General features: G+C 32.3%; 2 protein-coding genes across 2 annotated transcripts; one reads left to right on the top strand and one right to left on the bottom strand.

The window, feature by feature from the left end:
• The first annotated feature begins 173 nt into the window (after positions 1-173).
• On the top strand, positions 174-2,446 carry LOC107477879 (uncharacterized). Its single transcript, XM_021129826.2, has 5 exons — positions 174-310; positions 404-539; positions 966-1,293; positions 1,547-1,675; positions 1,791-2,446. Exons 1-5 carry the CDS (start codon positions 216-218, stop codon positions 2,228-2,230), a joined length of 1,128 nt encoding a protein of 375 aa, XP_020985485.2. The 5' UTR covers positions 174-215; the 3' UTR covers positions 2,231-2,446.
• A 2,785-nt stretch (positions 2,447-5,231) lies between these two features.
• LOC107478711 (RING-H2 finger protein ATL8) lies at positions 5,232-6,352 on the bottom strand. The gene has a single exon (XM_016098852.3). The coding sequence runs from the start codon at positions 6,240-6,242 to the stop codon at positions 5,574-5,576; it is 669 nt and encodes a 222-aa protein (XP_015954338.1). The 5' UTR covers positions 6,243-6,352; the 3' UTR covers positions 5,232-5,573.
• Between the last annotated feature and the right edge of the window lie 9,065 nt (positions 6,353-15,417).

Genomic DNA, 15,417 nt, shown 5'->3' with positions numbered 1-15,417 from the left:
GGTTTTGTGGGTAGCTCGTTGTGTGTCTTCTTCTTTATTTTGTATGCTCCACTTTAATGTGTTGAGCTTCCTTTGTTTCAAAAAAAAAAATTAGTTGGATAGTAACTACATAAAAATTACTTCTTAATCAGTTGGAAAACATATCATTGGTATGCTATATCCACACTGCAATTATTTCTTAATTTAGTTCTTCTAATATATTTTTACATGAAGTAATGTGGATTTGGTTGTATTTGATGTCAATTTTAGGGTTGCTCTCTGTTGATAGTGAAGATGCTTTTGATTCAGCTTCTGAAGTAAATGTACATGGGTACGTTGACTTTGAGTAGCTTTTATTTTATCGAACTTATTCGAAGCATAATTTTAAATGTTATTGGGTGTGTGTTTGACCGGGATTGAACAGATGGACTATCAACACTAAGTACTATACTGCTGATGTTTCTGTGTGGATGGCTCATCTTCGTGATGATTTTTCTGTCCGGAACCTGCCCGTGTTTCAACAGGCAGCAGCACTGGTGATGGTTTTTGACATGAATAATGTTAGTTCCTTCACTTGACTACTCTTCAATTTGTTTTTTTGGTCAACGATCATTTATTCCATGAAAAAATCTTGGTTACTTTCATTGTTTTAGTGTGTGTCTTGTTTTTGGTCATGAGGAATCTCAAACAATGGTTTGAAGCAAGCAGACCAAGTTTCAACTAATTTCGGCCTGTTCAACAACATTATGTTTGAGCTATATTTTAACATGGTTTTTAATGATGTTCTATATTTTGGACAGAAGTATAAAAAGTTAATTTTTTTGTTAGACCGAACCTTGGTTTGCAAACTATAAACAAAACACATCAATATTCATGTGAACTATTCTTCGGCTACTTTTTTTTTATTCTGCCTGCCTTAAGCTTGCATTTACAGTGACATATTCATATAATGTAAACTTAATTTTCATTTTTCTTGTTATATGCAGCCATCTTCTCTAACTGCTCTCCAAAATTGGGTTTCTGGCACTGATATTCAAAACTTTGAGATATTATTATGCATTGGAAACAAAGTGGACCTCCTTCCAGGTCATCCAGTTCATGCTGAATACAGAAGACGGTTACTGAAACTTGAAGACTCTGCTATTGATCCTTATTCGGAGCTCCCTGAGTATGGAATATCTGAATCTGAAGGAACTAGTTTACTGGGAGATGAAGAACCATCATGGGATATCAGAAGGTCCTGCTTGGAATGGTGCACCGAACACAATATTGAATTCATTGAGGCTTGTGCTTCTAATGCTGATTTTGACAACTGTAAAATTCTCCTCCCTGTTTTAAAGCCAACACAATCCATTGAACAGTAGTCTGCTTTTTGCTCTGGCAGATGCTGATTGATGGATCATTTAAGAATGATGATTAATAGATCATGTTCATGTAGGAATGCCATTATTCATGACCAAACTTTCCTGCCGAACAACATTGACTTATGTTGGATTTTTTTTTTTCAAATTATATTATTTGCATACATTTATTCCATTTCTGAGAGAAAAAGAACTGCTGTTTACAGGTTTGTCTATAGATGGTGATTTACAAGGAGTTGAACGTCTCTATGGTGCTCTTTCTGCTCATATGTGGCCTGGAATGGTATTGAAATCTGGTGATAGGATAAGTCAACCATCATTTCCTACAAAAGAGGGTATTTTTCTTCTCTTACATTTCTTAAAGTGTGATGTATGGCACTTTTATTGATGTCGAATATATGCCAGGCAGTGCAATACAAGCACTAATTTTGGTTCTCTGTTTTTCTTCAGAGTTATCATCAGAAGAATCTGATTATGAACAGGAATATGAAGTTCTGTCAGCTGGTTCAGCTGATCCTTGGGATGGAATTGAACAAGCATGGGTATCCGCGACTTCCTTGGATGCTGGGGGATTGGTTCCTCAAAACAATACAAATACAGATTGTGAATACAAGAACAAAATTAAATCTGATAAAGATGTCCCGCCCACAACATCAAGTACTGGGTCTGAAGGCGAGGATAACAAGAACTCCTCACACAATATCATGCATTCTGAAGATGAGGATAAATGTCTTGAGTTAGACGATTTGGAACAGTTGATGTCCGAGATTGGGAACATGCGCGCAGGTTTAAGGTTGATGCCTGATTTCCAAAGGAGAGACATGGCTGCCAAGCTTGCTATGAAAATGGCTTCCTTATTTGGGGGTGAGAGTGATGAAGAGGAAACTTAGTTCATATTAGATGTTGACTCTACATAATTCAGTTATAAGTTTAACAGAACCATCAATGCATGTCTTTCATGGCACTTATTTTGAGCATTACTCGGAAGATATGCTACCTCTCAAACCTCTTCCACAAGGATTGGTTCCTTCTTCAGCTTCTCTTGGTATCTCCTGCACATGGTTAAAATATTATGATGTGGCCATGTTCATGGTACTTAACATGAATATAGTGTTGTGTGGATAGCTTGAGCACATTCTCCAGTTCTGTAAGCTGAAGAGTTGATTGAAAAATACTCACTAGTCAAAATGCTTTCACCTTAGAAGGACCCAAAAATTGACAGTCAAACGAGGTGATTAGTTGTTTTTCAAAAACTAGAATGAGTTTCTTTACCTCTCTTTATGACTCTTTCTTTTTTTAAACATATGAACTGTGCTGCATAGATTACCTCATTTCTTTCAGAAACAATTGTCACATAGATGGCAGCATATTTTAGTGGTTGGAAGAAGTTATGGTGGTTAAAAAGAAAAAATTGCTCCTATCATAATTGGTCACATTCTAGTTTTTTTTTTTTTGGTAGTGAAGTATTTTTCTTATATTAAATAAAGTGTTTGATGTATATAAAACAGAACCCCAGTTAGAGGGTAGAAGTAAAAGAATAAGTTACTATCATTTCATGTGCTTTGTGTGTGTTTCTTAATTTGCTAACAAAGCCTTACCTGTAAGCAGTGGTAGGTATGATAAAACAGCTATTATTAATTTAGGTAACAATCAAGTTTGGATACAATGGATGATGGCCAAAGAATAAGGTATCTCAAAAATTTGACCAGCACTTATTTGAGGAGTCACAAGAGGGGGAAAAAAGAGTAGGTAGTATGCAAAGCTAACAACTTGCCTACGGAGTTGTCATCATCTGATAAGTCAGATACTAAGGAAAAGGTATGGAAAAAAGTATGAAGAAAAAAAAAAGTAGGCAAAGTAGCAATAGATTGATGACTCCCCCAACTCAACTAGGATAAAAACAAAAAAAGTAAAGAAAAAATGGTGTGAAAATAAATCTAATTAAACATGGGTGTTCCATGATTCGATTAACGAAGTATGATTTGGAGTTTAGAATTTAAAACTAAAATACTCTTAAAATCGAATTAGTAGAACTTTTATAATAAAAGTTAGTTACATATGACAAGAAAAAAAGAAAAGGAAAAAAAAGGGGAAAATGGATGTAATATTTTGGCAATCATGGTGCTTCCTAATAATGTATCTAGAGAATCTGAGGGAAATATGGATATTGCTTTTTCGAGTCTCAACTTTCAACTTTGCTAGTGAGTTGTTCTCACTAAAGCTTCACATGAGAGGGGGGAATAGAAGATAACCTAGGAAGATAAATGGTGGGTGGGGCCACACAAATACATACATTATATTATTATTATTCTACTAAACAACAGTGTAGAAAGATGCCATCAAAGTATTACTTTTTCTACACAATTAGGCATCAACGGTGTTGAAACTCTTATTTATAGACCTCCCATTAAGAAAGATAGTTAATGGGAATTTGGATAGATGCAAGAAGAGGACCATCACCATATTGTAGGTACCCAAAAGGCATCACCACCTTTATTTAATAACTCTCTATTATTGTTATTATTTCTTTAACTCCATAAAATAAACACTTGCACTACCTTTATGTTCCCTCTTTTGTCTTATCTTCACTTTAACCTTTATTTTAATTTGTCTTGGTCCCTATTTCTGGGTATTTCTTTTTTCAAAAGAGATTAGTTAAATACTAAAATAAGAAATAAAAGGATCAACACTACACCTAGTGGAAATCAAGCTTCTAGTAGAAGCTTAGGTTACTTATATTCTAACTAGTGATGGTTTAGCATTGAGCATTAACATTATGAAAATTTCTTGATACCCTTTTACTCAAAATAATACTTCTTCTCATTAGTATGACTGACCTAATTGATGCACAAATATGCACAATTATGACTACATGCTTGGTAATAATTGGTACAAACTACAAAGTGCTTGGTAATGGTAGTTCCCCTTTTTTCTTGGTCAGAGAATGCTTGGTAATAATTGGTACCCAACAAAAGTGCATTTAGAAAAAGAAAAGAAAAGCTGAAACCAGTTTTTCATGCTGCATAAACTCAAAACAAAAAGTAGAACATAAACTGAGTATAGACACACAGGAAGTTTCAAAACCACAGCGCTTCTTGTTTGGACTATATAACATTTCAAGAACTTACATATTATGTAAACAATTTATCATTAAATAAAATATGAATTTTATTTAGACTATAGGAGTTGGTAACTAATACGATTTTTGATCTATTTACATATTACATTCTTCTATGCAGATTGCAGAGTATATATATCATGCATGCCATACCATGCCATGCCATAACATGTTTTTTTTTTAATTATTATTATTATTTTTAATCCATAATCTATAATAATCCAACTTTCCAACTAGCTAGATGATCACGCATGCAGTTTTAGTTACATGTCATTGCTTTAATGTCTACTATAAGTGAGACATAGCATGTCTATTGCTATAACAAAATGCTAATGCATGATTTTGATGTTAAAAAAATACAAACAAAAGAAAATAAAGAGGAAAATACAGTAACATTTTCCATACTAGAGGCATTATTATTGGGTTGTCCTTTTCCAAAAACTACTTCTGTACTTGGCTTGAAAACTTAATTTAAGAGTTCCATAATTAACTTTTTATTTCTTATAACTAGAATTATATATTCTCCCCCTCAATTCACTGCTACACTAATTTTATATATTAAAAAAATCCAAATCTTTTATTACAGCATGTTAGTTTCTACAGAGAAATGAAAATAATTGCAAATTTTACTCATCCTCGTTGATCATCTTGTGCTATTCTAAAACAATGGAGACCATGTCCCTTGAGACAAAAAAGTAAAAGAGAAAAATTGTAGCACAGTAAAATTATGACTAAGATTATTGAATAATAAAGTTATATATACAATTAGATTATAGAGTACATACACTTCCTTTGTAAAAGAAAAAAAAAAGATTAAACAAAACAAATTAAAGAGGGTAATAACTACTTCAAGTAGGGAAGGGTGTTAACAAGAGAAAAATCGCCCAAATAATCAATCTCTTCAGATCAACTTAAAGGACTAAAACAAAAACTAGTAATAAAAAAATAACAAAAATTAAGAAGAAGCCTCTAAAAATATACATAGAAATACATCTTTGGTTTTTAATTATGATCCGCAACCGTGCCTGTGGCAGCAATAATACTCTTATCTGGTATAATTGCAACTAATTACACCTTTGTGGTAATTTTTCGAATTTTCTTTAGAAATATAACTTTTAAGGCAAGAAATCATTGCTAGCATGCCGGCTATTACTTCCGGCGTTACCATTGCTGTTGCCGACGACAGATTTTAATTCTGTTTCGCCGGCAATTGCTACTACGGTAGCGCCGTTTGGAACGGCCGGAAACTGGCCGCATTTTTGGCATCTCCCAACGGCCAGGACGGCGCGGCAGGACGGGCAGGAGGAGTGTGATCCCAGCCACGTGTCAATACATGCCACGTGGAAGCCATGGCCACACTGCGGAAGCACCCTGACCTCGTCGCCGGCGGCGAATTCCGCCAGACAAATTGAGCATTCCGATGAGGCTGTCCACTTCCTCCGGACGCCGGCGTCAGCACCGTTACCGGCACCGGCGCCGTCGCCGTCGACGTAGGTGAATTTTGGTAACGAGTTGAGTACCTTCTTCTTGAGTCCACGGTTGGCGAGTGCCTGATGTGGAGATGCTCCGGTGCCTGCGACGGGGACGCGGCGGAGCCAGGCGCATCGTGCGACGGCGATGAGGCCGACGACGCAGATGAGTGCGCAGAGCAGCGCAGCGAGGATGACGACGAAGTCGGACTCGACTGAGGCTGCCTCGGCCGGTGGCACGGCAGCAGCTATGGCGGTGGTAGTGGTGGCGTTGTTGGCGGTGGCGGATTGGAGGATTCTTAGCATGCGAGTCATGTTTAGTGAATTGAAGTTAAGAAACTGGAAAAGTGTTTGTTTTTTTAAGAGAGAAAGAGAGTGAGAAGAGAAGTGTTTGCGGTTTGTGTTATGGTTATGGAAAGGTGAATGGTTGTGGTAGCTACTTATATAGTTGAGGGAGAGGATTTATCTTTAGCCGTAATCTTTTCGGTTTTAAATATTTTTTCAGCTAATCTTAAGTTTAGTAATGGTTAAGCAATGCTTCGTTTTTTAAAGGAAAAGTATTGGTAGATAATAAAAATATTAAATAATATGAATAACAGATATATCTGATATTTAATTTATTATTTTAATATTAAAATTTAGTTTATTTAAATAATTTAGAATATAGTGTATTTTTATTTTATTGGACTAATTTTAAAATTTATTATTTATATTATTCATAAAAGTCATTAGTCTATCGAATTAAAAAATATTATAAAAAGGATTACTTATAATCTTTGAATATAGAGACGATTTTGTTTGAATTAATAAATTATTATAGAATTAATTACCAATACTATATTGAATTATTATATTTTCAAGATGGATATTTTAAACATGATATATATGTCATTTGTGTTCAACTATATTTTAGTAGAAAGATGTGCTTAATTTTATTTTTGCCTTATATTCTTGAACTGGATTAAAATATAGTATCTATTAGTATTTATCTATATATTATTATAATTTATAAAATTCTCTATATTTTATAAATATATTGTATTCCAAATTCTAACAAAAACTTTAAAAAAATTAGTATGTTTCACTTATCAGTTATCATGTCAACGTGTGTGGCCAGTAGAGTTAAGTTTGCAAGGTAAAATTTAAGAATTAACAAAAAAAAACAGTGATTTAAAGAAAGAGTAGAATGATAAATAATTTTTTAAAAATTTATATTTCGAATATATTAATTTTTTTAAAAAAATACTAACAAATTTTTTATGATAATAAATATAGTGAACATATTATCTTCAGATTAATCTTATAATTAGAGTATAAAATCTTAATTTAAATATATTTGTCTACATTTATTATTATAAAAAATTTTATAAATATATTTTTTAAAAATTAATCTATTTAAAATATAAATCTTAAATAGTTTATTTGTCACTTTATTCGTACAGAAATTTTAGTTTGTGGAAAATTAGGGTTCACTTTCAATAGGGGTATTATTTGCTTAACGAAGATACGGATCAATGTGAGAAGAGAAGACATTGACCAAAGGAGAGTATTGAGAGGGATAGAGATATTGAAGGGAGGAAAAGTAGCTTGAAATAGTTCTCTATTAATAACATAACACACTCTCATTTTCACTGTGTCTGGTAGGTTAAAAGAGTGTGGGGAGCACTTGCTATTAATAAGGGAAATTGTAGGTAGAGGAAAGGGACACTGATTAATACCCCATTCTTACTACTTAAGCTATTCTATTCCATTCATGTTTTATCATATTAATACCCCATTTTTATTAATTAATTTTATGTGAAATTAATAGTTAAAAATTATTAGATAATAAATTAATTTATTAAATTATTTAAAAAATTTTAATTATTAACTTCACATGAAGTGAAGTTAAGTGCATCTGAATTTTTTATCATGCACATATTAACATAATATATTAATATGTATGTATGTATGTTAATTATTTTGACATCAATGTATTGTTGATTGATTATTTTCTTTCTTATAACTAACAATATTCTAAAATTATATACATAAACAATTTGTTACTAAATAAATAAAGAATATATAGTAGTTGTTTGTGTACAAAAAGGAAATAATTTATATATATCCAATAGTTGTTTCATTTATAAATTGTAAATATAAATAGTACCTAATTAAGATGAAATATGAAAAAATAGCCAAATACAGTTAAATAATAATGATACATAAATTTAACATAATACTAATAGATGCACCTTTTAAGTACTATACATATATCATAACTAAAATATAAACTAATACACACCCCCCTCATATAATTTAGTATTTTCTGTGTGTCCTTAATTTAAGCTCTGGTTTTTTTATTTATTTTTAAATAAAAGTAATATATGTATTAGTAGAATATATATAGGAGTCAGAGAACATTTTAGTGGATAGTCAAGAATACTAGAAAGCATTTAGGAGTTGTTGGAAGAGTAGTAGAATATTGACTACGGTTTTTTCTTTTTATCTTTATTATTGTTGTTAAGATTAGAAGGAAAGAAAAAAGAAAAAGAAAGAAAAAAAAAGTAGGTTTATATAGTTAAGAATATGGAGTAAAGAAACGTATCATGCATGTTGAAATGCTGGCATAAATTCCTACGGTTTATTTTTTCTTTCTCTTTCTCTTTTAATCCGTTCAATACAATAAATAATTGCATTGTGTATAATATAATATATATCACTAAATTAAATAAACTATATATACAAGTACACCGTTCAAAGCCAAAAAATAATGCGTTTTTCAAAACCCACACACCACTAAATCGAATGTGAATCTAAACTTTTCGGCTGGTAAATAATTTTAAATTTCTTCAGAGAAAAGAGACAAGGACAAGAACTATATTTATTATTTAACATCAGTTTAATATAGTACCTGCCACTAATGTTAAAGTTTAGTGTTTAATGTTTTAGTATCTTACCAATCTTAATTATGTTATAATAAAGTTTTTCAGGCGTTCTAAATCTACACTTATCTAATTATCTTTGTTGATAATATAAAAGAGTAGCAAGTGGTGGCCTTATTTTTTTGGTTTCTTGGATGAGAACAAAAAGTAACTGAATTCTTTTTTTCAATTTTCACTTGAGTGATAAATGTTATTTGAAATCTATTATAGGATATGATAAAATCGTGATCTGATCTAATTTTATTAAAGAAAATAATATTAAAGTGGAAGAAGACTCAAAAAAAATGAATTTATCATATGAACTTAAAATTGAAAGAAGAATCACAGAGTATATCAGAGAGTGTATATTGTTATCTACTATTTATAACTATTAAAAAATTAACCTTACTAAAACCTAATTCAATATAGTAAATAAATTAACTATGGTTATAAGATAATTACTATTGTTAGCTTTAACCTCTAATCAAAATAATTTTTTTTATCATTTTAACTAAAGTTACAAAAACAAATACTATTAAAAAATTATTCAACCATAATCAATTACAACTTGCTTTTGTGAGCTATTAGATACCAACTTAATATCATCTTCAACATCCTTTTTCAAGTTGAAACTGATTGAATTAATTGTAAGTTCAGCAACATTATTATCATCTTTCCTTGAAATAAGACTTGTTGAAATCTTTAACTACCTTTTATCATCTACAAAATATCCTCCCTCAAGTGGGGCGTGTAAGTCAAGCATGCCCAACTTAAAAAGTAAAGGTTCAAAGACAGCCAGTGATAACACTTTAATAAGTAAATCAGCCATTTGATGAGTTGATTTAATAGGTAGCAATTTCAGCACCCCTATTTGAGTCTTTTCACGAACAATGTGACAATCTACTTTAATGTGATTGGTTCTTTCATGAACGACTGGATTAGCTGCAATATACAATGCTGATTGATTGTCACAATAGAGATTGATTGGCTGAGGATGAGATACATGTCAGTCATTAAGAAGATAAAGAAGCCTCGGACCTTCCCGAGTTGCTTGTGCCATGGCACGATATTAGCTTTTGAGGAAGAACATACTACAGTTGTTTGCTTCTTACTCTTCCAAGACACTAATAAAGAACCTAGGAAAAACAATATCCAGTTATTGATCGACGAGTATCGGAACAAGTTGCCCAATCCGAATCAACATAACCAGTCAATTTGAGATCATTATTTGAAAAGAAGAAAAGACCCTTAGAAGGAGATTTCTTGATGTATCGAAGAACATGTAGTGCTGCCTTGTCTCATCAGTTGCACAATCCAAAAATTGGCTGAGCTTCCTAACTACAAAAGCAATATCCGGATGAGTATTAGTGAGATATAGGAGTCGTCCGAGTAAGCTTCTATATTGTAATGGATCTGATAATCTTGTGCCACTCTCCTTAGAAAGTTTTCCATTATACAACATAGGAACTGAAGCAGATTTAGCTTCCAATATACCATATTTCTCAAACAAATCAAGAGTGTACTTACGTTGATACAAAGCAATTCCTTTGGAACTACGAGCAACTTTCATTCCAAAAAAGTATTTCAACCGGCCTAAGTTCATAGTACTAAATTCAGCATCAAGAGCCCTTTAATAGCTTCGATTTCAAATAGATTATCTCCAGATAAAACAAGATCATCAACATAAACAATAATAATAGCCAAGTCAAGCTTAATGTGCTTGATGGACAGAGAATGATCATGAGGAGACTTGATAAAACCATGTTGTTGAAGAAAATCATTTAATCTTAAATTTCATTGACGGCTTGCTTGTTTCAAGCCATATAAAGAACGATTCAACTTACAAACAGCACCATTTGGAACATCGAGACCTTGGGGAGGTTTCATATAAACCTCTTCTTTCAACTCACCATGCAAGAATGTTGTATTAACGTCTAATTGGTGAAGTTTTCAGCCATGGACAGTAGCAAGAGTAAGAATCAGTCATAAAGTGGTGAATTTTACAACTGGACTGAATGTATCAAAGTAATCATAACCAATTCGTTGACGAAAACCTTGAGCCACCAAACGTGCTTTGTGGCGTTCAACACTACCATCTCGATCAAACTTCATTTTAAAAATCCACTTTCATCCAATGATGCGCTTTCCAATAGACAAAGAAGTAATAGACCAAGTCTTATTCTTCAGCGAGTAATTCTGCACTAATTGCATTTCTCCAGCATTCGTGCCGCACAGCTTGTTCATAAGTCTTTGGCTCAACTGTTGTGATTATTGCTAGGGAAAAGGCTCTATGGACAGGGACAGCTTCCTATAATCTACCATATGAGATAGACCGTATCGCTTGAAACACGATTGGTTACTAGAACTTCCTGTTCTAAGTAATATACAATGATAATCTTAAAGATAAGAAGGTGGTTTATGTGTATGAGTTGATCGTCTAAGATCTTGATTATGCATGTTATCATTTGAATGAGAATTAGATGATGCACTATTTGATGGACTAGTAGAAGTTACATGTGAATCAGTGAGTGATATATGGTCACTAGACTCATGAAAAGAATCAATAGTTGCATGAGATGGATGAAATACATTTAAAAAATCATAAGTAAAAAGATCAAATCCATTAAAATTAGAATCAGCACTAGGTAGAGAAGAGGCATTTATGGATTTTGTGAGCATGTCATCATGAAAATATTTATAAGAAAAATAATATTCATAAAAATTCACATTTCGAGACAAAAATAGTTATCTAGTGTGAATATCAAACAGAATATATCCTTTTGTGCCAGTTGGGTAGCCAAAAAAAATACTCTTTCTTGCTCGTTTATCAAATTTTTTTCTTCCATGAGTTAACGTTGAAGTAAAAGCCAAGCATCCAAACACTTTAAGGTGACTAATGTCCCCTCCTTACCAAATAAGGTAGCATAAGGGGTTTTATTTTTTAAAACTGGAGTTGGAAGCCTATTAATTAAATGAACAGGTAAACCAATAGAGAAATTTCAAAAAAAAATTTGCAAGGACGATTGAAACATTAATGCTCTTGTAATATTAAAAATATGTTGGTGTTTCCACTCAATAATACCATTTTGTTGAGGTGTCTCAACACATGATGTTTGATGCACTATACCCTATGAATTATAAAAAATATCAAGTTTAAACTCAAGACCATTGTCATCTCGAATAATCTTTACTTGAGAATTAAAATGTGTTTTCACATAGGCAACAAAATTCTGGACCAAACTGCTGGCTTCTGACTTTAATTTCATGAAATAAATCTATACAAATATGGTTTTATCATCTACTACAATTAAAAAATATTTATAACCTTGTAGAAGTGACATTGGCTCCCAGATATCAACATGTATTAAATCAAAACTGTTTAAACTTGTTGTTTTACTAAGGGTATATCGTAACCGTTTTTGCTTCGCATAATAGCAAAAATCACATGGTTTAGAGCAAGTAGAAACAGGAAACTGCACACAAGGATATATTTGTTTGATAATGTCAAATTTGCATTGGGGTAGCCGTACTGGTGCAAAATTTACAACTACAAACTAACCGACAAGTGCACCGGGTCGTACAAAGTAGTACCTCAAGTGAATGAGGGTCGATCCCACGAGGGTTGATGGACTAAGAAACAATGGTTAAGTGATTTACTTAGTTAGACAAATAGAAAATGGTGTTTGAGAGTTCAAAGAGCATTAAACAGGAAACTCAGAATATCAGAAGACAGACAATAAATAAGTTGGGAATAAAATATGGAGAAAACAGTTAAGGCTTCAGAGTTATCTATTTTCCTGATTGATTTTTCTTATTAACTATTTTAATCATGTATATTTAATTCATGGCAAACCATATGTGACTAAACCATAATTCCTTAGACCTTTTTAGTCTCCTCTAAAATTGATCAACTGCCAATTCTTTGGTCAATTAATTCCAATTAGAGGGTGAAGTTTAATTCTGATTATTATACCACAGAAATTCTAATTACCCAAATATAAGAGGATTATATGTCACGTATCCCGTTAAATCCAAATAATTAGAAATTTAGGAGAATATGTTTTCAAGCTGTTATTCAAGTAAAGAGCTTTTCCAAGTTATACATAAAATAAAGAACGAAAACAATTCTTGAAATATAAATCAGTACATAAATTAAAATAGAGAAAACAAAGAACATAATCAATTCATACAATAGACAGAGCTCCTAACCTTAACAGTGGAGGTTTAGTTGCTCATGGAAAAGAGTGAAAACTAGGATTCTGGTAAACGGTGAATTTTTGGGATGAGATGGAATAATTTCCAGAAGAAAAGTTTTTTCTTTTTATATATAATCCTAATTAATTTAAAATATATTTTATAAAATTAAAACAATATTTTTTTCTATTTTAAAATAAAATTTAAATTTAAATAAGAATTAATTGAATAATCCGCGCCTTGTAACGTGAGGACCACTTGGTTTCCTAAGATCCACGCTTAACTTCATGCTGTTCACCACACAAAACGCCTAACTTGAACTGAAGAGGAGGCAATGCGCCTTATTTGAGATGGGAGTGCACCTTACTTGAAGTCACGCTAATTGTTGCGTGTTGTTGATGTTGTCTTGCGCCTAGGCAGAGCTTCTTGGGCGTTCTTCTTTCATCCTTGCGCCTAACTTGAGAAATCTCAAGTTAGGCGCAACCTTGGCTGCACTGGTAGAGAAGAAGTATGGACTATTATATATCATTAGAAAGTTCTGAAAGTTAGCTTTCCAACACCATTGGAATCACGCTCATTGGATCTCTGTAACTCGAGATATTTAGGTTTGAGTGCAGAGAGATCAGGGTTGACAGCCTCATTCGCCTTCTTCTCTTTTTCTGCGGAATCTCCATCAAATCTAGCCAAATGCTACCTAAAATAAACAGAATTTTATACGACTCAAAGTAACATCTATAGTGGCTAAAAGATAATTAATTCTTTATTAAACTCAACAAATTAAATACAAATTTACTAGGAAAAAAAAAAGAAAAGATGCTCACGCATCAGGTACATGACCCAAGATTAGAAGAAAGTAAAATCTTGTCACTATGACTTTGCATGTCTAAAATCCTAGTACTCCTATTATATGTTGTATTTTCTATGTTGTCTTTATATGCTAACTCTAATGCAGCTTGTATAATCCATATTTTACTCTAGCTGTGCCAATCATCTTCATAGAGGTCCGATTCTATATCTCACAAAGTTTGTTCAGTAAAAACACATTTGTAATGCAGGCCTTCTGTAAGTTTAGAAATAGATAAAAGATTGAAGTTTGGTATGTACAGCACATTCGTGAGATAGAATGTAATTGAAAATACCACAGTTTCACTTATAGTTGCACTTGTGTGTTCCATCTAGTAATTTTATCAGAATTGGTCTAATATGTCTAAAATTTGTAAAAAAAATACAATGAGTGTGATACATGATCAGTAGCTCCGGTATCAAGCACACAAGAATTCGAGAAAAAACTTTTTACTGACAAAAATCATGCAATATGAGAGCTCATGCAAAGGTTATAAGTCCCTAAAGGTATACCTCCACTTCCTGCATTTGATTGACTAACATCTCTCACGTTTGCTCCTTGAAAAAGCTGTGCACAGCAGTGCATCTCTCAAACTCTGATTGAATTGGGATTGACCATCAGCTTCTTTGTCCTGTTTGACATTGTAAGTGCTGCTCTCTTCAATTTCAGCAGTAATATGATTAGCCATAACTCCGTTGCTAGTCTCTCGTGGCCATTTCTGCCTTTGTAGATGAAGTGAAAATTCATGTTTGTGGTAACAAGTATCACAAGATGCCCTGCCTTGTGACAATAAAAACAGGTCTTAGGTGTTGAATTTATTCCACCTCTACTTTCACGAGTTCTTCGTCCTCTTTTTCTAAAAACACTGCTTGGATTATTGTTGAAATTATGAACTGAATTGCCCAAAGCTGGGTGTAGGAAGTAAACATTTGCTGAAAAGTAAATTGGTACTCGATGACTTATAATGCGAGCTAGATTTCGAAGCTGAAAACTCTCATGTGAGCTGTCCCTCGACACTAGGTCAGGAGTGTTGGCCATTGATGCTAATTCAATGCTCTATTTGAATCCAAAATCTTCACATCTTTTACGATCTTTCACGTTCACCGCACCATGACAAAATCGTGATTTGGATTTAATTTTATTGAAGAAAATAAGATTGAAGTGGAAGAAGAAGACTCAAGAAAATGAATTTGTCATATGAATAAATACAAAATCTAAAATTGAAAGAAAAATAACAGAATACATTAGAGTACATATTGTTATATATCTACTATTTATAGCTATTAGAAAATTAATCTTACTAAAACCTAACTCAATATGGTAAATAAATTAACTATGATTATGAGGTAATTACTATTACTAGCTTTAACCTCTAATCAAAACAAACTTTTTTTATCATTCTAACTAAAGTTACAAAAACAAATACTATCAAAAAATTATTCAATCCTAATCAGTTACAACTTACTTTTGTGAGCTATTAGATACCAACTTAATATCATCTCTAACAAGATATAATATATACGTGTGTTACGTATATATTAAAAATAAC

Source organism: Arachis duranensis, chromosome 1 (assembly GCF_000817695.3).
Source record: "Arachis duranensis cultivar V14167 chromosome 1, aradu.V14167.gnm2.J7QH, whole genome shotgun sequence".
NCBI classification, from domain to species: Eukaryota; Viridiplantae; Streptophyta; class Magnoliopsida; order Fabales; family Fabaceae; genus Arachis; species Arachis duranensis.
Note: the sequence above shows the minus strand (reverse complement) of the source record. Positions and strands in the feature narration are given on the sequence as shown.

Bases quoted from the DNA above. Each gene is read 5' to 3' on its own strand.
- LOC107478711 (XM_016098852.3), bottom strand. From the start codon at position 6,242: ATGACTCGCATGCTAAGAATCCTCCAATCCGCCACCGCCAACAACGCC.
- LOC107477879 (XM_021129826.2), top strand. From the start codon at position 216: ATGTGGATTTGGTTGTATTTGATGTCAATTTTAGGGTTGCTCTCTGTT. The intron at 311-403 runs GTACGTTGACTT...GGGATTGAACAG, and splicing joins TCTGAAGTAAATGTACATGG to ATGGACTATCAACACTAAGT. The intron at 540-965 runs GTTAGTTCCTTC...TGTTATATGCAG, and splicing joins TGGTTTTTGACATGAATAAT to CCATCTTCTCTAACTGCTCT.